Source organism: Dromiciops gliroides, chromosome 3 (assembly GCF_019393635.1).
Source record: "Dromiciops gliroides isolate mDroGli1 chromosome 3, mDroGli1.pri, whole genome shotgun sequence".
NCBI lineage: Eukaryota > Metazoa > Chordata > Mammalia > Microbiotheria > Microbiotheriidae > Dromiciops > Dromiciops gliroides.
In genome coordinates, this window is record NC_057863.1 from 238,318,996 (window position 1) to 238,343,916 (window position 24,921).

At 38.1% G+C, this 24,921-nt stretch overlaps 1 protein-coding gene across 1 annotated transcript in view; it reads left to right on the forward strand.

The window, feature by feature from the left end:
• Positions 1–21,728, forward strand: part of MXRA5 (matrix remodeling associated 5) — a 37,449-nt gene extending 15,721 nt beyond the window's left edge. Inside the window, exons 5-7 of the mRNA XM_043997048.1 lie at positions 625–5,778; positions 10,379–11,279; positions 18,655–21,728. Coding sequence (XP_043852983.1) covers positions 625–5,778; positions 10,379–11,279; positions 18,655–20,563 — 7,964 coding nt within the window. The 3' untranslated portion in view covers positions 20,564–21,728. The remainder of the gene's footprint in view (positions 1–624; positions 5,779–10,378; positions 11,280–18,654) is intronic.
• The last annotated feature ends 3,193 nt before the right edge of the window (positions 21,729–24,921 follow it).

Here is a 24,921-nt window from a genome sequence, read left to right on the forward strand (position 1 = left end):
ATTATCTGGTTTGCATTTTTGTAAATAGCCTTTCTACATATAGCCAAATTGGAAATTATAAGGAACATCTAGGAATTTTGCAGACAGAAGCAACTTTAAATACTGTCTAGTCCAATGCTATCTGTAACCTACTCTTGTCTCTCAGTCCAATTCTTGGCCTATTTCTTTAATCCTTCATTGGATCCATGATCTCATAAATGTGACTTCCCATTTATGTCTTTTCAATGTATACAATTCTTATGCATGTCCCATGAAAAATCTTCTATTTTAAATTATGTGTAGCCACCAAGAGGAAGATGATCGAAATACTGAGAGACTTAGAGGCATTGTAGTTTAGTGAATAGTTTACTGTGTAGAAGATAGTTAGCTGGACTTGAAATTAGGAATTATTGTTCTGAATCCCACTTTAGATACTTACTTGCCATGTGATATGCTCATAGGTAACCACCTAGATATTCATTACTCTCAGCCTGTAAAAGAGATATGAATATTTATTTATACCACCTGACTCAGGGTTGTAATAAAGAAAATTATTTGAAAAACTTAAATTAATATTTAAATGTGAATTGTTAAAATGGTTATCATTATTTAGTTCATTAAATTGATTCAACTGTTTATTTTTAGGCATTTTGAAATGTAAAAAGGACAAAGCATATGAAGGCGGTCAGCTCTGTTCCATGTGTTCCAGTCCCAAGCAGCTGAACAAGCAGGAGATTCACAATTTGAAAGACATTCATTGTACTAAGCCTGTCATACAGTCTCCTCTGAAGCAGAACTTCAGTAGCAGCAACAATGAGGAGGAGGGCGAAGAGGAGGAGGAGGAAGAAGACAGCTCACTCTCTCTGGAAGAGGTTCAATTCTCTCCCTGGAACATCACTTTAAATATGACTGATGAGCATGGAAATACAGTGAACCTGGCTTGTGAGATCAAGAAGCCCACAGATGTTTCAAAAATTCAACTAAACCAAAGTGATCCCCAGGAAATTGATATTAATGCCACCATTGCATTCGAATTACAATGCCCAATGAATCGAGAAAATTATGAGAAACTGTGGAAATTGATAGCTTATTACAGTGAGGTCCCAGTAACATTACAGCGGGAGGTCATGCTCAGCAAAGACCCTAAAGTCAGTTACCAATACAGGCAAGATACAAATGATGATGCCCTTTACTACACAGGGGTAAAAGCCCAGATTCTTGCTGAACCATCATGGGTGATGCAACCATCTGTAGATATTCAGCTGAATCGGCGCCAAAGTACTGCCAAAAAAGTACTGCTATCATTGTCTACTCAATTTTCACAAATAATCCCAGTCAAAGACCTGAGGCAGCAGAGGAGCAAAACCTGGGTAATGATTGAGCAGGGTGAAAAAGTGAAAACAGCTCAAACTGTGGTTGAAGGGTCTGTGTGCCACCTGAGTTGCAATGTGAAAGCCTCAGAAAGCCCCATTCTCCTATGGGTGCTTCCCGATGGCTCCAAGTTGAAGGCTCCATTTAATGATCAAGAGAGCAGATTTTCTGTCCTTAGCAGTGGTCAGCTCATCATAAAATCTGTGGGGCGTTCTGACTCTGGTTTGTACCAATGCATTGCTCAAGTAAAGGATGAGATGGACAGAATGATATACCGAGTTTCTGTCCAACCTCCTATTATCCAGCCAACCAAAAGACACATAGTAACAATTGAAAAGAATCCTGAGGAACCAGTCATGTTGCCCTGTAATGCCCTAGCAATACCTGATGCTGAGCTTAGCTGGCTCCTGCCAAACAAACAGATATTGAATGGATTGTCTAACTCAACACATGCCTATATGTTAGAAAATGGTACTTTATTCATCCCTAGTAGCCAAAGCAGTGACAGTGGCTACTACAAATGTATAGCGATCAATCAACAAGGAGTGGACCATTTTATTGTCAAGGTGACAGTGAATAAGAAAGGAGCAAACAAGTCATCAAAAAGAGGCCAACTAAGAAAGCGCCCAGGTTCTAAGACTGCTTCCAAAATAACAGACAGTGTGATAGAGGATGAAGGGGGTTCAGGTATAGATGAGACAGATAATTCTTCCAGGGGAATGCTTGCTCCAAAAGACCAAGAAGTATCTAGTAAGCCAAGGAATGATGCTGTCTCTGGAACACAGAATAAAAAAAATAAAAAAGGCAGAAGGAAAATGAAACATTGGAAAGATTTAGAAAGAGCCCCAGAAAGTAATGTTGCAGAAGGCCGGAGAGTGTTTGAATCCCGAAGAAGAATAAATATGGCAAACAAACAGATTAATCCACAGCACTGGGCAGACATTTTGGCCAAGGTACGTGGAAAGAATCTTCCCAAGAGTACAGCAGTGCCTCATACTGATCCCATCATTAAAACAACAGTGGCTACATCCATGAGACAGAAGGCCGCACTTCCATCTCCTGTTAGCAGTCCCCCCTTGAAACATGCTATGGAGACAACACCTAATACAGAAGAGTCCTCAGCATCCGAATCATTCTTCAGTGAAGATGAACTAGTTTCAGTCACAATTTCTTCAGCAAGTACTGACCAGAGGGATTCCAGAACACTTGTTGAACCAAAAGTAACACACACTCATGTGGAAGAACCAAGAGCTTATGGGACTCTGGGAACTCCTAAACCTCCATATGTTGCAGAAACTCCCTCTATATGGACTGAACCCATAACACCAACTTCTTTACCTTCTAAGTCAACTTATTCTGCCCCACCTCTAGATGTCTTTTCTGAGGATCCAACCAATGAAGAAACAACAGAAAGTTGGTCTACAGTAGATAATATTGATTTCACAGCAGGTTCTGCATTAAATCAAGATGAACTGCCATTGGATACCAATATCTTAGCAGAGTCTGAGACTGTGACATACCTTTACACAGGCTTGAAAACGGATTCACAGCTCAACAAAGACCATGGTGGAGACCTCCCCCCCATCCAATTCATTCCAATCCACCCAGCTGGAGTCAATGATGTTGATGTCCCAAAGATTGGATCAAATGGTTTAGATCCTCCAGCCTTGCCATTTGAAGACCTACTTTCTGGGGACGACAATATCCCAACACATCAACATCCACAGATAAAAACCAAGAAAGCTCAAAGTATTGGCAATAGGGCAGACATTCATGACAACTCTTCAGTTCACCAGGAAACTGATGAGGAAGATGAGACCATTCAAGAAGGAGAAAAACTGGAAAAAGTGCCTTTGAGCAACAGAATTTCTGAGAGGGCTAAACAAGATGCTGTATCTGTAACAGTATCTGAATTCTCACACAATGCCCTAAGTACTGTTCTTCCCCTTCTGGAGCCTGAGCAGATGACATCTACTACTACTGATGAACAGCTTACCACGACAGCAGCCATTACAACTGCTTATTCAAAGAACACTCCTTCTAGCTCATTGACAACACAGCATTCTCGAAGAAGGCCTAATGGGAGAAAAAGATTAAGACTTCACAAACTTCATCGGAAAAAGCCAATTCTGCCAACTGCTCCTGCTCCTGCTCCTGCTCCTGCTCCAGCAGAGACATCATTTAGTCCAATAATTCTTGTAACTGATCCAAAGACTGCAAGCAAAGTAGATATTTCACTTGTTTCTGCTCCTTGGGTTGAAAAAACTAATCTTCCTAAACAGTTAGAAAGGAAGAAAGATGTGGAAACCATTACAAAGGGAGTATCACGTAGAAAATTTCCAAAGAGACCAAAATTAAAACAGACCACAACTACGACAGCAGCCTCTTTTGATACCAAAATGGAAACAACCATTAATCCTACAAGTAAGCTCATTATACCTGTGACAGCCACTATGCAAACCATAGGCCTTCTTGCTACCTCTCCTTTGACAACTGAGTCCTCACATAAGAAAAGGCCAAAAGAGTACATGACTGCAACTCCTTCTGATACAGAAACACATTTATCCCACCACCCAGTACAAGAAACAACTTCACAAATGTATAAGGATTTGTTTGATGTGGATTCGGAAAATGAGGAAATTGAATATGGTTATGGAGTCACAGATAGCAATCACTATGAAACCAGAACTGTGACCCCCACTGAATTATTACCTGGTGTTGTGGCATCCTCTGACTCAGTTCCCTCAGAGGTTACAAAATTTCAAAAAGAATCCCTTGGTTTGGGGTCTTCAGGGGAATCAAGCTGGGTGCCTAAAATGATAGTTAAAACTACACTTTCCTCAGTAGTACATGCTGGTGTGTCTACAAGTAATTCTCAGGAAACTAGGGAAGATTCATCGATTTTTAAAGAATCACAGGGATTGGATAGTCCTTCCAAATTTGCAACACTAACTGAAGTCCCTGACCTATCTCAACAGGAAGAAAAATATACCTTCTCTGTTCCCTCAAGCAGAACAAAAGAATATCCTTCAAGTCAAGTAGAAATCAATGCCCAAGAAAGTTCTGTTGGACAAGATCCTAAGACAACTGCATCAGCTGTTACCCCTTCCATAATAAAATTAGACAATCACGTTACCACACATAAACCATATAAGGAGATGACATCCATAATTACACCATCTCCATCTCTGGTGGAGCAGAAGTCATCTTCAATAGCCTTGATACCTTTTACAGAATCTACCACAATACCATCATTACTTTTTTCAAGCACTTCTAGTACATCCACTCAAATGCTTATGGAGTCCAAAGAAAACATCATATTTAATCATGTAGGGGCCCCAGAAAGCAAAACATCTGAAATAGATGATAAGAAAACCAAGTTAATTTCCAGTCCCAATGAATTTCCCACACCCAATTTTAACCAAAACAGAATTAATTTACCTTCCAAACAGGAGCAATTCAAGGAAATACAAGGCAGTAGTTCCAACAACCGCTTATTCCAGGGTTCAGATCCTCCCTATCATCCAGGGAGGATGCCTAGCTTCCACCAGAGACCTGACATAGTGCCTGGAAATCATGAACTGCCAAGAGTGACTGTAAGGCCACCCCATTCAACAATACAAGGCTCATCTCGACATTTTATAACTTTCCAGCCATCTCTTCACTTCACTAATAAGCCAGAGATAACATCATACCCTTCACAGAATGCTCTAGAGAAAAGACTCCCTGAAATGACAACAGTGGCAACAACCACAATGAGCATCCCATTGCCAAGGCCCAATCCAATCATTCCTAGTAGATCTGGATTCCCAGGGACCAACCAGTTTAATGCCAACCCCAAAGTGTTTGGAAATAATTACATTCCTGAACAAAAAAGCTCAGCTACAAAGATGCCAAGTCCTAGAATCCCTTATACAGCAAATGGAAGATTTCCTTTTCTGTTTAATAGGACTCCTACATTCACACAAGTAGGAGTCACTCCTAAGCCACCAGCAACTATCCTACCTGTCTCAGTGAGTACAAGAGAGAAACAAATAACACCAGGCCTATACAGTCAGATTACAACACAAGGTAACATCCACAATGTCATAGGTATTCCTGGAGCACCTTCAATATTCCACAGTCCTAGTACTAGATCACCACCTTTGATTTATTTTAAAAATATTCCTCCAGTGTTACCTACTCGGAGGACCATTCCTTATACAGCATCTACCATTCATTCCTACAGAAATGTCCATCATAGTAATTCTAAAATCACATTCACTGGAGGACCTCCTGCTCCTAGTTTCTGGGCACTTGGAGAGAAGCCCCGTATCATTACCAAGTCCCCTCACACCTTATCCATCATTGCTGAAACAGATGTTATCCTTCCATGTGATGCAACTGGAGAGCCCAAACCTTTTGTTACTTGGACAAAGGTTTCTACAGGTAAGATATTTAAGTATTTCAATTTAACCAGAACTAATAATGGATGAAGCACAAGGGGAAGCTAATTAGAGAGGATCCTGTAAAATAAAAATACCCAAATCTGTTCAGAAAAGGAATTGATAAGGCTAGATTGGGGAGATCAGATAACTCACTTTCTAGGCATCTCTGGAGTCTGGGGACTCAGAATGGATCTGACAATTCATACCCTCTAAAAAGGAGAAGAAAATTAGTGTAGTAATGGAAAGGACATAGTTTACCAAGAGAACTTGGACAAATAATCACCTAATACTAGAACTATTCCATATAGGATGTCCCCTCTTTCTACTTAGTGTTGTGACATTTCTTCTACTGGATTCTTACTCCCATGTGTAATTGCAACATGGAAATGACTCTTATTTCTCCAAGGATATGACAAATACATGACTCTTAGGATTACAGTTAAAAAGGAACCACAGAGACCATCTATTCCAATCTCTTCCCAATTTTGTAGTTGAGGAAACTGAGACCTCGGAAGTTTAAGTGATTTGCCCACGGTCACACAGATAATAAAAATGATAGTCAGTACTTAAACCCAAGACTATTGTTTCAAAAGCCAGGACTGTTGACTCTGTAATCTGTGAGGATAAGTTCAGTAATGGATTGTGTTTCTTTCTGTTAAGAATCAGCCTAACTACATGTGGGTATACATGTCACTAGATGGTAGGCCACCAGCTGATTAACTTTTCTTGGCCATAGAAACTCATGAGAAATGTCTACCCATCTGTAGATTAGTTGTAATCTGGGTGGCATCCCTAATCAATGAAATATTGGATCCTTAGGAAAAGCACCCCAGGAGGTACAGAGCTCTTTATATCTTTCTTCATTGGCCATGAAAAGACAATGATTTTTAATATAAATCTCAACTTTTTATTCCAGAGCCTAGAAGTTTTTGCAGTGGATATATTCAGTGATACACAATCAGAACATGGCTACAGTAAATAATAAATTTTGTCATTGGGAGAATATTATCCCTTTTGAAAATGAAAAAGGCTTCATCTATTCTATGGATGTAGTAATTAAGTACCTACTATGTGCTATGCACTGGGGATACATATATAATGAATGTAACAAATCCTATTTTGAAAGATTTTACATTGCGAGAGGGGAGACAAGTGAATACATTAAAGTATATAAAGAATAAATACAAATACATAAAACTAGTAAAAACAAAGTCATTATGAAGGAAGAACATTAGCAGTTGAAGGGCTCAGAGAAGGCTTAAATATAAATAGTGGTGTTTGAGTCACTCTTGAGGGAAGAAAGAGATTCTATAAATCAGAGGCAAGTAAAGAGTACATACTATCACTTGAGGAATAGCTAATGCAAAGGTATGGATTGGGGGCAGTTAGGTGGCACAATGGATAAAGCGCTGTTCCTGGATCCAGGAGGACCTGAGTTCAAATCCGGCCTCAGACACCACTTGACACTTTCTAACTGTGTGACCATGGGCAAGTCACTTAACCCTCATTGCCCCACGGGGGGGAAAAAAAAAAAGATGGGATGTGTAAGGTGTGGTGTCCTGTCTCAGGGAGGGAAGTAATTTTCAATGAGGCTGGAAAGATAGGTTGTGAAGCAAAGGAAACTGAATATTTAAATAGTTAAGAGGAAAACCAGAATTGAGTAGTGTAGAGAAGAGTGAGTTCCTATAGGAGAGAGTGTCAACAGTGCCAAATATTGTAGATAGGTCAGAAAGAATGAAGACTCAAAGAAAAACTCCAATTTGGAAATTAAGAGATCATTCACAACATTGTAAAGAGGATCCTTAGTAAAGTGATGAGGTCAAAAGCTAGACTTCAAAGGGTTACTCCGTAAATGAATGGAGAAGTGTAGGAAACAAGTGTAGATCAATCCCACTTCCCACCAGAAAGGTGGCTAAAGTGGGGGAAGAGAGCTAGATTATGATAGATTTAAGGGATCATAGGGTCTGGTGAAGTAGGTTTTTTTTTAATGTTTGGAGGTAGTGGAAAAGGATTAAGTAGATAGAGGCAGGTTAAAAATTGGTGAAAGAAGGAGAATGATTAAACCCCCAATCAGCTATAGAAGATTGGAAGTGACTGATTGGATCAAGTACCCATGAAGAAAGGTTGTCCTTGGCAAGGAAAAGGGCCAAATTATTATCAGATATGAGGGAAAATTGGAGAGATAGGGGACAATATAAGAGGTTTTAAGATGAAGAGAAGCAGTAAAGAGGGAGGCAGTGTAGAATGGCATAATTCTGTCCATAAAGTAAGATGTGAGGTCTTCTTCATCTGAGAAGACAAGGAGAAGGGAAGGGAAGAAGGGGGATTAAAGACAGAATGTTTGGGGGAACAACTTGTGGAGTGAATATTTGATTATTTGAATTATTCCTAAATTCAACTGAATTATAGAGGCTGACTTGATTATTTCATATTTTATATAGGATAAAAGATTTAGTTCTATTTTCATAGCAATGTGTGTACAGATGTATACATATGTGTGCATGTCTAGTTCAGATATATATATGGTATATGTATGTATTTAAATGCATACACATGAGAGAGGGGGAGAAAGAGAGAGAGAGAGAGAGAGAGAGAGAGAGAGAGAGAGAGAGAGTTATTTAGTTGTTTCAGTTCTGTCTGAGTCTTCATGACCCCATTTTGGGGGCTTTCTGGGTAGAGATAATGGAGTGGTTTGTCTTTTCTTTTTCCAACTCACGTTATAGATGAGGAGCTGAGGTAAATAGTGTTGAGTGACTTGCCCAAGGTCACACAGCTAATAAGTGTCAGAGTCCAGATCTGAACCCAATTGAATCCATTATTAGATAAATTGAATTAGTAAAATTTTCTTCTTTTTATTTGTCTTCTAAGTTCCTCTTGTTAGGCTAGTTCTGTACACTGGAACAGTAAGGTTTTCAAACTGCTCCATGGGCCTTCACTCATTGGTGAACCTAATTTCATATACCATTTCACTGTAGGGCAAGGAGAAATGATTGCCTTTGAGCCAACATTATCATACTCAACTTGAATTTCTAGTGAGAATAATTTTCACCATTACTCTTCCATCCCTACCATTTAGACATGTGTATGTACATACACATATGAATGAAGGGAAGTTTCTCTGCTCCTCTATTGTGCTAATCTGTCATTTCAAAAAGGAGAAAAGATGACATTTTTCATGAAGAATGGCCATGCATCTTTAATAAATCTGGGTTTATATAGTGATAAGTGGCTATTGCTATGGAATTTATAGACCAACTTTGTACAGCCATTTCTACTAGAAGGAAGCAAGATTTCATACTGGATAGTATGATGAACTTGGAGTTAGGAAGAAGACCAGGCTTCAAATTCTGTCTCCAATAATAGCTGTGTGATAATTGACAAGTGACATCCTCTCTACCTCAGGTATTTCTCTCTGACTTAACTACTAAATTATAGATGGATTAAAATCTACACCCAAAATTGATAAAATAACAAGTCTGATGTAACAATGCCGTGAGACAGTTGTCATTGCAAAATATGTTATTTGTCATAAGTTTCTTTGGCTTGAGTCAAGGTATTATCTTTTAAGTCAAAGAGAAGAAAATAAATGCAAAGGAATAGCAGAGTGTCTGGCTAGGATTTTCTCTCTTCTACATAAGACCATAGGTTATAGAGCAATCAGGGACCTTACAAATCATCTACTTAAACTCAGGGTGTGCTACTAAATATTTGACAACCAGCACTCCTAAAATTAAATGTACTCACAACACACTTGTAGGTTTAATTTGCATTATCAACATTTTTTCCTTCACTTTATTAAGTCTAGACCAGGGACATAACTATGACTATTGTTTTTGTATGGCCTACAAATGGACTTCACAATTTTAAAATAATGTTTCATTGTACATTAAAATGTAAAAAGAAAAATTCTTAGCTCACAGGCTGTTCAAAATCAGGAGGCACTTGGATTTTGCCCTTTCATCTTAAATTCTTCATTCCTGATCTTGACAATCAACAAAATAACAATTTCAGCACTGACATAGCATTTACCAATTACTAAGGTATAAAATGCTCACATTTGAAATTTAGAAATAAGAAATTTAACAATTGACTCTCAAGAGCTGGTAAGAGTAGGATCCATCACTACAAACCCTCCTTACCCCTTGCTCTCATATTACATAATGAGGTAGGTAACACAAGAAGTATTTTCATCAATTTCCAGATGAAGAAACTAAAGCCTTGGGAGGTGATTTATAAAATGTTATTGATCTCAGGCAGTTTTATGAGGAAATTTCTTTGTAAACTCCAAATACTACATAAATATGCTATTACCCATGGAAAGAATGAGACAGATTGGTCAATCATAATTGATAGTTATTTTTTAATTTTTTTAATTTTGGTGAGGCAATTGGGGTTAAGTGACTTGCCCAGGGTCACACAGCTAGTAAGTGTGTTAAATGTCTGAGGCCGGATTTGAACTCAGGTCCTCCTGAATCCAGGGCCGGTTATCTATTCACTGTGCCACCTAGCCGCCCCAATTGCTAGTTATTTTAATGGAAATCTTTTTATATCTTTTTAATTTTATTTTTCTTTCTTTTCTTTTTTTAAAAAAATCCTCCCAGGAGCTCTTATGACGCCCAACACAAGGACACAACGGTTCGAAGTCTTGAAAAATGGTACATTTGTTATTAGGAATGTCCAGCTCCAAGATCGTGGTCAGTACATGTGCACTGCCAAGAACCTTCATGGTGTAGACAAAATGATTGTCACATTGTCAGTGACAGCTCAGCAGCCCCAAATATTAGCTTCCCACTATCAGGATGTCACAGTTTACCTTGGAGACACAATTGCAATGGAATGTCTAGCCAAAGGAACGCCACCCCCACAAATTTCTTGGATTTTTCCTGATAGAAAAGTATGGAGGAGTGTATCAACTGCTGAGGCCAGAATTATGTTGCATGAGAACCGTACCCTAACCATTAAGGAGGCTACCTTTTCAGACAGAGGGGTTTACAAGTGCATTGCAAGTAATGCTGCTGGGGCAGATAGTCTGGCTATCCGCCTACACGTTGCAGCTTTACCTCCCATTATTCACCAAGAAAGGCAAGAAAATATCTCCCTGCCTCCTGGACTCAGTATTCATATCCATTGCACTGCCAAAGCAGCTCCTCTCCCTAGTATTCGCTGGGTGATCTTTGATGGTACTCAAATCCGTCCTTCCCAGTTCATCAATGGGAATTTGTTTGTCTTCCCAAATGGGACACTTTACATCCGCAATATTTCTCCCCAAAACAGTGGAAACTATGAATGTGTGGCAGCTAACATGGTTGGGACAGCCAGGAGAACGGTTCATCTCAATGTGCAGAAGAGTTCTGCCAATGCCAAGATCACTGGGAGTTCCCCTCATAAGACAGATATCACTTATGGGGGCACCCTGCGCCTGAACTGCAGTGCTTCAGGGGATCCCTGGCCAAGGATCCTCTGGCGACTGCCTTCTAAAAGGATGATTGATTCACTTTTCAGGTAAGTGATAGATCTAGTCTGTGACTTAATTCTATGAAAATGATAGCCTAATTATCACTCTTGGGGAGAATACACATAGTGCTATGGAGATTTTTCCTTCTCAATACATTGGCAGTGCCCCTCTAAAAAGGAAATAATTTGGTTGATTGGCAGCTACAGGCAGAGTGGGTAGAGTACTGGACCTGGAGTCAGGAAGAAAAGTTCAAATCTGGCCTCATTAGCCTTATTAGCTATGTGACCCCTGGGCAGCTCATTTAACTTCCTTTTGCCTCTCTTCATCTGCAAGACAAGGACTATAACAACACTTACCTCTGAGGGTTTTTGTGAGGGTAAAAAAAGTATATTGTTTGCAAAAAGCTTTGAAAACCTTAAAACACTATATAAATGCTAGCAATTTTCATTATTGAGTTTAATTATCCCTTAAAATAACTCTATTTCCTGGATAAAGATCACAGACATTGTCTACAAATAAATTCCATTCACTGCTCTCTGCCCCAATTTATATGGTATAGATTATTTAAACTAAGAATGCTGCTGGGAAACATAGTCTCTCTCTCTCTCTCTCTCTCTCTCTCTCTCTCTCTCTCTCTCTCTCTCTCTCTCTGTGTCTCTCTGTCTGTCTCTCTGTCTCTGTCTCTGTCTCTCTCCCCCTCTCTCTCCCTCTCCCTCTCCTTCCTCTCCCTCCTTCCTTCTCTCTCTTTCTCAAGAATGATTTGGGGGGGGGGGGCAGCTAGGTGGCGCAGTGGATAGAGCACCGGCCCTGGAGTCAGGAGTACCTGAGTTCAAATCCGGCCTCAGTCACTTAAGACTTACTAGCTGTGTGACCCTGGGCAAGTCACTTAACCCCAATTGCCTCACTAAAAAAAAAAAATGACTGGGGGGGGGGGGGCAGCTAGGTGGTGCAATGGATGGAGCATCGGCCCTGGATTCAGAAGGACCAGAGTTCAAATCTGACCTCAGACACTTGACACTTACTAGCTGTGTGACCCTGGGCAAGTCAAGTAACCCCCATTGCCCTGCAAAACCAAAACAAAACAAAACAAAAAAAGGACAAAAAAAAAGAATGATTGGGAATTTTTTTTTAAAGACTGTTCATCAGTTTCCCCTTTATTACTGAAATAGGAGATACACAACATTAAATTTAAAATGAAATGCCTCACAAGCATTATTCAAATCAACTTTACTGGAAGCCTTTTTTCATTTTTTCATTTTCACATAAATATTTCCATTATATGGTAAGACAGAACCATGAAATTTTGTTTTATTTAGATCGAAATACACAGGATGTTAGAGTATTGAAAAGTTGTTGGATTTTTTTTTTTTTGGTCTGTGGCTACACCTCTGTTTTTCCTCCAAAATGTCATAAATTAAAAACATTGTCCTCTCTTCCCTAGCACAGGGTCTTGAACATAGTAACATTTTAGGTGCTAAGTAAATGTTAATTGCATTTAATACATCCAGCCCCACCCCCTCACTCACCTCCTCCTCCATAGAGAAGTCTGATTTACATGAACCATTTTGTAGTATAATCTGGTTTGCAACAAGGGTACCTTCCAACCCTTCCACTAGGGCACAAGGATCATCACCTAGGAAACATGCATATAATGGTAATGTTCCAGAGTATCAGTTTACACATGGAATGTCTTTCTACTGTGTTTAACTTCTTTTGGTCATTTTCCATGAAGGAGAAATATCCCAACACAACTTTCTAATATTCCTTAAATTTTTGTACATCTGGAATATCTTCTTTAATCCTAGTCAATTTAGAATTTCAGCCTGCAATCCATATAAATCTACCCCCCCCACACACACAAAATGTTCTAGCTAAATATACATACTACTATTTGATAGATTTTTAAAGGAGATAGCATTGGCTTTGGCATAATCAATTGGCATTCTAACAGGAAAATATGAGACTGAAATTCACTTTAACAGGGAATTGAACCTTTTAAAAAAATATCCCTTAACATTCACATGCTTTCTCAAGATTATAAGTGTGATTATCTTTTCCAACTGTGTGATTTTCAGTGTGGCTGAATATACACACACACACACACACATATATATATATATATACATATTAGTGATTAATAATGTCCATGGCTTGTTGTACCTATAAAGCATTTTTAGTCCTCTGAATCAAAGGCATTTTTGAGACATTTACTAAGCTAGAGCTTCCTTATTTTCAAAGTAATAGTTTATTTTTAATAATGATTTATTATAGAAGTACCATTAAATATGAATACAAAGAATTACAATTAATTTGCAAAATGAAATATATTCAAAAAGAATGAATGTCATTAATAACATGCACATTGGTTCTGGAATCAGAGTCCCTGAGTTCAAATTCCATCTTTGACATATATAAATCCTTAGGCAAGTCACTAAACCTCAGAGATTAAAATTTCTTGTCTGTATAATGAGGTGGTGAAGGTACATTCCAGCTCTCAAACTAAGATCTTGTAACTTTTTGTTCCCATTAGAATTCTTTGCCATTTGGTTTCAATTCACTTTCCCTTATGAGTATGTATGTGATTGTTTTCTGTAGTTGTAATTTCTATATACTCAGATCTCTTAGTTCTATTTTTTATTCATATTGCTTTATTTCATAAAGCTTTCCCATATTTATTTATATGCCTCATACTTATCACTCTTAAATACATTCTGGTATTCCATCCCAATCTTTATTTAGCCAATTATTTAACTATTCCTTTATTTTGAACATTTGATTTCTGTCCAGTTTTTTTGTTTGTATGCTTTATTTACTATGACATAGTAAATTACATAGTTTTTCACTATGACAAATGATGACACTATAAAAATCCTTGAACAAATAGAGCGTTCTAAATTTTTTTTTTGATAAAACACTTGCAATAACAATGGGATTATTAGGTCAAAGGATATAATTATCTTGGTAACCTTTACTGTATACTCCAAAATTGCATTCCTGATTCTCTTGGTTTGAAATTTCACAAGCAATGATTGAGTGTATCTGTTTCTTCTTAACCTTGGTAACACTGACTTTTGATGCTGTTAATTATTATTATTATTATTATCATTTTGGTCAATTTTATGGGTAGAAGGTAGCACCTCAGTTTGTTTTAATGTATATGTTAACTATCCATGGGGAGGAATACTGGATAAAGAAATGGTCTGAGGGGGCAGTTAGGTGCTGCAGTGGATAAAGCACCAGTCCTGGAGTCAGGAGGACCTGAGTTCAAACCCGACCTCAGACGCTTGACACTAGCTATGTGACCCTGGGCAAGTCACTTAAGCCTCATTGCCCAGAAAACAAACAAACAACAAAAATAAAACAAATATTGCTGGGGGAAGCTAGGTGGCACAGTGGATAAAGCACTGGCCCTGGATTCAGGAAGACCTGAGTTCACACCCAACCTCAGACACTTGACACTTACTAGCTATGTGACCCTGGGCAAGTAACTTAATTCTCATTGCCCTGCAAAACAAAACAAACAAAAAAGAAATGGTCTGCAAGTCAGAAGAAGTCATGGGTTCAAGTTCTGCTTCTGAACTGGTCCTCTCAGTGCCCCAGGCAACTAAAGCTGTAAACTGGAAATTCACTGAGTGATCATTATTAGAACTTAGGTGTTTTGTTTTATTTAATTTTGTTTTCACCAAGGGCTCCCTTCACTGATGAATTTTCCTTCTTTACCACAAATACACGTGTATGCATATACATATATAGATGCAAAAATAAGACTTATTATATACATATGTTTACCTATACAATTAGTGAGGTTGCAGTAAATTATTAGTGAGTTTGACAGCGTTTCATGTGATTCTTAGTAATTTGTGTCCTCCTTTAAAAATTAACTATTACTCTTGAGACTTTGACATATATCTATTCAGGCCTGAGAGTTGCCTTTCTACATTTTTACTAGCTCTTTATATATTATAAAGTTTTATTTGTTGTATTTGTCACAAATATTCCCCCAATATGTTTTTTCTTCATTCTATCATATTGCTTTGTTATACATTTAGAAATTTAATGTAATTACCCATACTTATCTTGTTCCTAATGGTTCATTCTGCTTATTTAAAAGAAAAAAATCTCCCCATAACAATTTTACAATTTGACTACTTTCCCTAATTTTTATAATGTGTTATATTTATGCTTGTCTATCATCTAACAAGAATTTCTGTGTTGTTTTTTTTTCGGGGCAACGGGGTTAAGTGACTTGCCCAGGGTCACACAGTTAGTAAGTGTCAAGTGTCTGAGGTCAGATTTGAACTCAGGTCTTCCTGAATCCAGGGCTGGTGCTTTATCCACTGTGCAACCTAGCTGCCCCACAAGAATTTCTAAGACATATATTGTGAGATGCTTTTCCCAATTCATTTCCTTGCAAACTCGCAATTTTTCCAAGTCTTAAAAGCAAGAACTATATCATCTTTGTTGTTATATCCATTATGTCCAGCATAGTCCCTGGCCCATAGTACATGTTTGCTAAATGTTTGTTAATGGATTGATTGATTTCCCCACTAAATTGTATATTTACCTACCCATTTCATTATCATAATGTTAACCAGGACCAACTTATTTAAATAGGATAGGTAAAGGCTTGTTTCTATAATGAATGAAAGTATTTTGAATTCAATTTCATGTAGAATCTCATTCTCTTTTTAGAGCAATGATTTAATGGGGGAGGGTCTTTAGACACATTAATCTTGGGATTAGCAATAGACCTAATATTCCATATAGGGAACTCCCCATGACTCAACTTCTACCAATGAAGATAGGCATTTTCTCTGAAATGTTGACTCTTAGAAAGTTCTTGAAAGCATTGAGAGTTTTAGTGGCTTTCCCAAGGTCACATGACCTGTAATTATCAGAAACAGAACTTGAACCCAAGTCTTCTTGGCTCCAAGTCCAGGTCTCTCTTTGTGATGCCACATTATTTTTCACTTTAGATGTGAGTGATATTCTTTAAAATATGTTAAGAATCAAATCTTCCAGGGCATTCGAAATAACTTGATTATGTGTTGGCACTTCAAAATATCTGTGCTTTTGTCAGTATTGGAAATCTCACTGATACAGATCCCAAAGCTATCTCTGTCTTTTGTAGGAGACTATGGCCAAAACTATTCATCACTTGAGAGTCATACTTTGAGGATCAGTCTTTCCCTTAGGCTGGTCTTTGGACAACAGATGCCTATATAATTACTTGCTATTCTATATACTGAAAGGATCTATAGCCCTATAAGGTTTTCCATCTTGATTTCCACTGCAAAGTTTTCAGAACCTTCATGATGTGATGGACTACCAGAATGTATTTGAGTGATAAATATGGGACATGTGAATAAATATAGGAAAAACTTATGAATTAAAGCAGTGTGAATAAATACAGAACTAGGAAATCTTAGTAGATAGAAATTGCCACTATATAAAACAACCATAAACATACATACAAGGAAAAGTGAATTGAAACCAATGGGTAAAGAATTCTGATGGGAATGAAAAGTTATAGGATCTTATTTAGCCCTGGAATGTACCTTCATCCCCTCATTATAAAGACAAGAAATTGGAATCTTAGAGGTTTAGTGACTTGCCCAGGGATTCATGTGTGTCAGAGATGAGAGATGGAATTTGAACTTGGGACCTCTGATTCCAGAACCGATATGCATGTTATTGGTGACATTCATTCCCTTTGAATATAAATTGTTGCAAATGAAGTGTAATTGCTTGTACTGATGTTTAATGGTACATATATAATGAATCATTATATAAAGAAACTATTATTTTAATCTTATCCTTTAATGTTCGTATGTTTTCTTGTGGTTATAAGTGTGATTATCTTTTCCAACCGCAGTAGGCCTAAGGTGTGTGATTTTTGTTCTTGCTGAATGTTTACTGATGATTAATGTTATCCATGGTTTATTGTACCTATTAGCATTTTCAGTCCTCTAAATCAAAGGCATTTAAACCATTTACTAAGCTATTGCTAGAGAGTAGAAGACATTGGGGAACAGGAAAGTGATCTTAAAGTATTTGAAGGGGGGTCAAGTGGTTATAGAATTATCATCATTCTTTCAGGTAGAACTGGGGGCAATGAGTAGAAGTGACATTGAGGCAAATTTCTTATCAGTTCGAGTTTTTCCAAAGTGGCAGTGACATTCCTTTCAGTGCAATTTTACATTTGGAAGCAGTCACCACTTTCCTAAGAAGTTGTAAAAAAGGGATTGCCTATTCAGGTATTATTAATCCAGATGACTCCCTGAGGTCTCTTTCAACCATGAGATTCTATGTTTTGGTAATTCTCTGCCTAGAATACAGTAGACAATTATTACAGACATATTGGTTGTTTTGATTGATTTTTTTTTTGCAGGGCAATGAAGGTTAAGTGACTTGCCCAGGGTCACACAGCTAGTAAGTGTCAAGTGTCTGCGGCCAGATTTGAGCTCAGGTCCTCTTGAATCCAGGGCCAGTGCTCTATCCACTGAACCACCTAGCTGCCCCCTTGATTTATTCTCAATCTGGATGCTTTTGAAGTTAAACTTTCACTAAAAACTTTGCCATAATTTTGTAGAATGTTGATTGTCAAAAACAATTCTGAATTAGTCAACTGCACGTTGATGTTTATGAGGATCAAACTAACAGCTAAAACTTATTTCTAGTGATGATCATGGTGATGACATACCTTTAATTGAAATCCATTTTGTAAATTTTACCTAGAGGAAACATGGCACATGGTCACCTTCTGTTTTTCCAAGTTGAAGGCAAACCATTGCCAGAGTTGAGGTTTTAGTTGGCAAGTGTCAGCCAGCTCTAGTTACAGTCGCCTATGGAAGCCTCCTTTTGCCAGGTGTTGCAGGAACCTCATTGAGCCACAAGATTCTGTACAGGAATATTTTTCTATGATTAAAATTACAGCTGCTGCCATGCTGTTTCTAATATTATGAGATATATCAGAAACATAGTCATCCTGAGTGAAAATAATGAAAAAAAATCTTTTCCTCTAGAGGTAAGAAAAATAAACTTCCATTTCCTTAAGGTTAATTTAAATTCAGTTTCCCCTTCACTGTGACATTTCTTTTGATATTAATGCTCAAATGAATCATGAGCCAAAGAAGCACTTGTACCAGCAGAGCTAATGTCTTTGACTAAATTTCAAATTCTTGAATCAGTGCTTGGGTCAGCTTAAGTTCAGAACAGATCGTGGAGGTCTCTTGTGCAGTTAATCATTTTAGCATTTGGATACAATTCCCTTAAGGCTAGAAAACCCATTTGACATTTCCCAGTAGCAGCTCATGCATGGATCTTTCTCTGGGACCACATGTTTCTTTTTTGTTCTAGTGAACAAAAGTCAGCATGTATGATCAGGAGACTTACATCTTGTTTCTTTTCTTTCCCATTTAGCTTTGATACCAGGATTAAGGTGTTTGGCAATGGCACTTTGGTTGTACATTCCATCACAGATAAAGATGCAGGGGACTATCTGTGTGTTGCTCGGAATAAAATTGGTGATGATTATGTTGTTCTGAAGGTGAATGTGATGATGAAACCTGCTAAGATAGAACACAAAAGGGAGAATGACCACAAAGTCATCTATGGTCGAGACCTCAAGGTTGACTGTGTGGCAACAGGCCTTCCCAATCCTGAGATTTCCTGGAGCCTTCCTGACGGCAGTATGGTCAATACTTTTATGCAGTCAGATGACAGTGGTGGACGGACAAAGAGATATGTTGTTTTTAATAATGGGACGCTTTACTTCAATGAAGTGGGAATGAGGGAGGAAGGAGACTATACCTGCTTTGCTGAAAACCAGATTGGAAAAGATGAAATGAAAGTTCATGTCAAAGTGGTTGCTGAGCCTGCAGCCATCCAAAATAAAACCTACTCCATTATCCATGTTCCTTATGGGGATGTTGTTACAGTGGCCTGCGAAGCTAAAGGAGAACCTACTCCAAAGGTGACATGGCTTTCTCCAACCAACAAATTAATTCCAATCTCTTCTGATAAATACCAAGTGTTCAGAGATGGAACCCTTCTTATTCAAAAGGCACAGCGATCTGATAGTGGGAACTATACATGTGTGGTGAGGAACAGTGCTGGGGAAGACCGGAAAATTGTCTGGATCCATGTTAATGTCCAATCCCCCACAATCAATGGCAATCCTAATACCATAACAACTGTCCGAGAAATAGCTTCAAGAGAGAGCCGAAAGCTCATTGACTGCAAAGCAGAAGGCATCCCAGCACCGCGGGTCTTGTGGGCTTTTCCAGAGGGCGTGATCCTTCCAGCTCCCTACTATGGAAACCGCATCACCGTCCATCGCAATGGCACACTGGATATTAAGAGCCTGAGAAAGACAGACAACGTGCAGCTAGTGTGTATTGGACGCAACGAGGGGGGAGAAGCCAAGCTGATTGTACAACTCACTGTAATGGATCCCTTAGAGAAACCAGTTTTCCGGAACCCAGTCAGTGAAAAGATTACTGCCATGGCAGGTCATACCATAAACCTCAACTGTTCAGCTGAGGGAACCCCTGAACCCAGCATTGTTTGGATTCTTCCAAATGGGACAGAACTTCAGAGTGGAAAACACTTACAGAGATTTTATCACAAAAAGGATGGTGTGCTGCACATCAGCAGTCTCTCTGCTGCTGATGCTGGAGCTTATCGTTGTGTGGCTAGAAACAAAGCTGGCTATAGTGAGAGACTGGTGTCTTTGAAAGTTGGGCTGAAGCCAGAAATTAGTAATCAATACCCAAACCTGGTGAGCATCATCAATGGTGAAACCTTGCAACTTCACTGCATTGCTCAAGGAAGTCAGAAAGCCCAGTTGTCTTGGACACTGCCCAGTGGCATGGTCTTAGAGGGTCCCCAAGTAGTCGGACGCTTTTCCCTTTCAGAGAATGGCTCACTGACTGTGCATGAGGCCTCTGTGTTTGACAGAGGAACCTATCTGTGCAAGGTTGAGACAGAATATGGCTCATCTGTTATGAATGTTCCTGTTATTGTAATAGCATACCCTCCCCGAATCACTAGTGAGCCAACACCTGTCATTTACGCTCGGCCAGGGAACACAGTGAAAATGAACTGTATGGCTATCGGGATTCCCAAAGCTGAAATAACGTGGGAACTACCAGACAAATCACATCTGACAGCAGGAGCTCAATCCCGCCTCTATGGGAATAAATTCCTTCACCCTCAGGGCTCATTAATCATCCAGCACTCCACACAAAGAGATGCAGGCTTTTACAAGTGCACTGCAAAAAACATATTAGGCAGTGACTCTAAAACAACTTATATTCATGTGTTCTAACATACCTTTCTACATTGATGGACTCCCAAGAAACTGCAAAAACAAGTACAGAAAGTAAAGTATCATTTAGAAAAGAAGCTAGGACTGTAAAAGGGAGTATTGTTAACAGAATATTGTCATGATGGATGGATGCCCTGTTGGTTTCATAGGATAACTTGGACCCTTTCCCTTTTTGCCAAAGGAAGTAATGTAGACACTTTATTAAGGAGCCAGCACCTTTGGGGGATTTCCTTCCATGTTTACAGGATATATGTGGTTTCCTGTGATATTTCATGGCACCCACAACATCAGCTACATATTACTGTTCAAAACAAAGCTACCCCCAGTGGCTTGACAAGCACCTTAAGGATACCAAATAAGTATTAACTGTAAATGAACTGCAGTGATTGAAGAACAAAAAGTGCTTTGTTACCACATTGAGGATGCATCATTTAGTTACCTACTTCCACATAATCAATTCTATCAAATGATTACTCACCTACCTGTTATTTTCTCTACCATTTCTTCAAAATCAAGATGGCTGATCATGGATTAAGAAATTGAATGATCTATTTCTAATAAAAGGTTTTCAAACATTAAACTTACAAATTATGTATGAAAGGACTTTTTGTACCCTTTTACAGGGGGAGGAATTCAATCATCATATAGTTTTATGTTTGTTTGTTTTTTTAACCTAGACTATGAGACTAAAAAGACATATGGTGATCTGTCTCATTTTCATAAATTATTGGTCTTTACAAGACTCAGATATATGACTGCAGATGTGGAAAGTATTTTCAGGTCCTATCCAATCTCCCACAATTTCACTACTCTATTATATTGCTACTCACCTCTCCCTTTACCTGGCATTAAGAAGGATGGTGATGCTGGATTTCTCACTCCTAGGAGAGGCCTTTTGAGCTATAGTGTGAGGAGATGGGAATAGCTTGGGGTAGAAAGGAGGACAAGCTGCAACATTGTTTAGAATGTAGACTAAAGCCACCTAAAAAGCTTCTTAATCTTCTCTGTGGTTTCTAAGGTGTACATACCAGGACCTGTCTGCAGCCCACCCCACCCCCCAGGTTACCAAGTCAAAGTTATCCAAAATCTAATCTTAAATAATCCTGGTTAGTGGGTTGACATTATTTCCATGACTGCTTTAATGTATTGATACAGTAAATGTACTGTACATTTTATAATAAAGAAACGTTTTCCAAACAAGTTGACAGTGATAAAAAAAATTGGCGTGATTGTTTTTATTTAAGTATTAAAGAATTTCAAATAGATTTGTGCTTACGCTTCTTCATCCATAAGATATTTCAATAATTTTCAGAAGCATCTTACTTGTATCTACCCTACTCCCTATAATATTTTCTCAATAGAAATTCTTACAGATAAAGGAACTGTCATACTAAGTGACCCCCAAATTATGTTAGTGGATAAGTGCCACAACATGGATAGCTAGTAAGACAATGGTTAGATTAATACCAAATGTATCTCATTTCATCTACAGTACTGCCCATACAGAGAACAACAAAAGTGATTAAGGATTTAGGAAAATTTTCTCATACAGAAAAAAAAGAGGAAAGAGAATTTTTCTTTGCATAAGAGAAAACTGATGGTAGAATGACATTGTGATATTTATCCAATCTAGAAGCAGCAGTCTGTTTCCAGGGAGAATGGAAAAAGAAAGATTTAAGTTAGATTTTCAGGGTTGTTCTGATATTTGTTTTTATTGAACAAATCCTATCTCCATTGGATTTGACAAACACTAAGAATACCAAGAGACAAGGGTATGTTGAGCCAGCTCATTGCAGCTCAGGAGAGCAAATAGTTAACTTTTCACTGTGTGCATTTACACCTCAAAAATCACTAACTGCTAAAAATCAAGGCTTGATTTATTTTGTTGACTTTCTAGATTTAAGAAAATGATGGAGAAAATGCCAATAATGCAGATTAAATTTATAATATGTTATGTGTACATCTTGCCCTGACCCCACACAGCCAGCCATTTGTTAAAGCTTTCCTAGCATACCCTTGCAAAGAGGTATAAGTGACCATCAGCCCACATTCAAGATTCTGTTTCAGGTCATTGTGTTGTCAAAATTCACAGGATGAGAGATATTACAATATGCTCTAAGAAACAATTCCTTCTCCCTAAATGGACATGGAAAGGCAATAAGATGAGTTGGAGGGAGGCAAGAAAGGAAATAGAAGTCTGGCTGTGACACTGAAGAGAAGGAATTATCTAGAGTCCCCCAGGAAGGATCCAAACAGTGCCATACAAATCCACATGATGTATAACATCAGCTGGCATATAATGCCAAGCCAATGATAACATTTCTCTAAAAATTTTCAAGAATGAGGCACAAGGTATTTCTTTAGAGGAGGCTTAGGGTAATTCTACCTGGAAAGAATGATAAACCAGATGTCTTCTTCAAGTTGCTTGCAGCCTGTAAGTCTATGATTATGGGATGAGAATGGTAATACTTAAAACAATTCTTACCCGGGACAATGATATATATATATCTTTATAAATTTGAACTGCATGCGGTTCTATAATAATTTCTTAACCAAAGATAGTTTCTTTCTAATGACTGGCTTCTGACATCTGGTGGAAGTGCTTGTAAAGTTGTTTGCACATGCAAAAAGCTCTTTGCTAGCAGTAAATTGGAAGTATTTGATTGCCCCCATGCTTTCAATGAAGAAAAACATATGCTTTTTAAAATTTTGTTTTCAGTTTCATATTCCACTCTTTTTGCATGGCTGTACTAATTCAGATGAGTTTATTCTTTTGCCAGGCTACTGAACTCCACCTTTTATCCTGTTCCTTTTTTCCATGTTGAAATATTTAAAATTCACATCTTCTGAAAATGGGAACACTTTAATCATACCATTTTTACAGAAATGTGTACCTTTTAATGTTCATTTTTTATGTACCTTCATATTAGCAGAGTTCTTGATACATAGCAGGTACTTAATACATGTTTTTTAATTGATATATTGTGTTATTTTCCCCTTACCCAAATTAAGTTTTATTGGCAAGAAGACAGCAAAGGACTCATAAAATGCTTGTTAAATTGAATTGAATATTCTAATTCCATGACATTTTCTGTAGGAAGCATCTCCGGATGCCATTAGTTGTAGCATTGTCTATTGGCATAGTGGTGTGCAGAGAGTACTAGACCTGGAGAAAAAAAGCTCTCAGTTCAAATTCTGCCTTAATTATTTACTAGCTGTGTGACCTTGGGCAAGCCATTTAACTGCTAGCCTAAGTTTCTTCATTTCAAAAATGGGAATATGGCAGCTAGATGGTGCAGTGGATAGAGCACCTGCCCTGGAGACAGGAGTACCTGAGTTCAAATCTGACCACAGACACTTAACACTTACTAGCTGTGTGACCCTGGGCAAGTCACTTAACACCAATTGCCTCACTAAAAACAACAACAACAACAACAACAAATAAAAAATGGGAATAATAATAGTACCTATCCCCCTCCCTCAGGGTTGTTGTGAGGATCAAATGAGATTAATATATGTAAACACTTTGCAAACCTCCAAGCACTATGTAAAGCTTAGTTATTATTGTTATTATTTTATAATTTATCCATTTTAATAGTTTAACCTCTCAGTAGAATGTAAGTTTCTTGAAGACAGAGAAAATAACATAATTTTTTTGTTAGGATTCCAGCACATAATGCTGTACTTTGTACATGGTAGACAATTATTTAATACTTGTTGGAGTGGATTGTTGAAGGTCATAGATCAAACCAGTGATGGAGTTGCACTATAGCAGCACATCCCCTGACAGTGTAGGTTCATTTAAGTTCAGTGTATGGTAAGTTCTTAGTGATCTCTTCCTTGCTCTGCTGAGAACATTTATGTCTATGCCATCTCAGCTGTAGCATGTGATCAGGGTTACATTTCAATTATATGGACTATGAAGATGTATGGGTTGGGTGGGAGTTATAGGAAGGGAAGTCAGTCACAATCCATCCACTTGTCCATAGGGGCATATAAGCTCTTAATGAACTGTGCAGATTGCCTGTATTTACCAAATATGGAAGAATGCAAAAGGGGTCTTGAAGAAACTACAGCCTTTTGAGCATTGAAGAAACTTTCAAGTGGTAAGGAATCTAAGCAAATTTCACAGATTATTTCTCCTCCTCTATATATGTTTCTTTTTCATGGCCATGATACCATGGTTACTGTGGTTTCCCATACCATCTTGATCTCTTGTCCTTTTTCCTCAGGACCTAGATCTTTCTTGAATATTAGGAAACAATAGAATACCATGGTAATCTTTGCTGTATACTGACTGTGTTTTCAACTGTATGGCCTCATTTCCTAGTAATAAAAATAATTTTATAGTAGGAGTC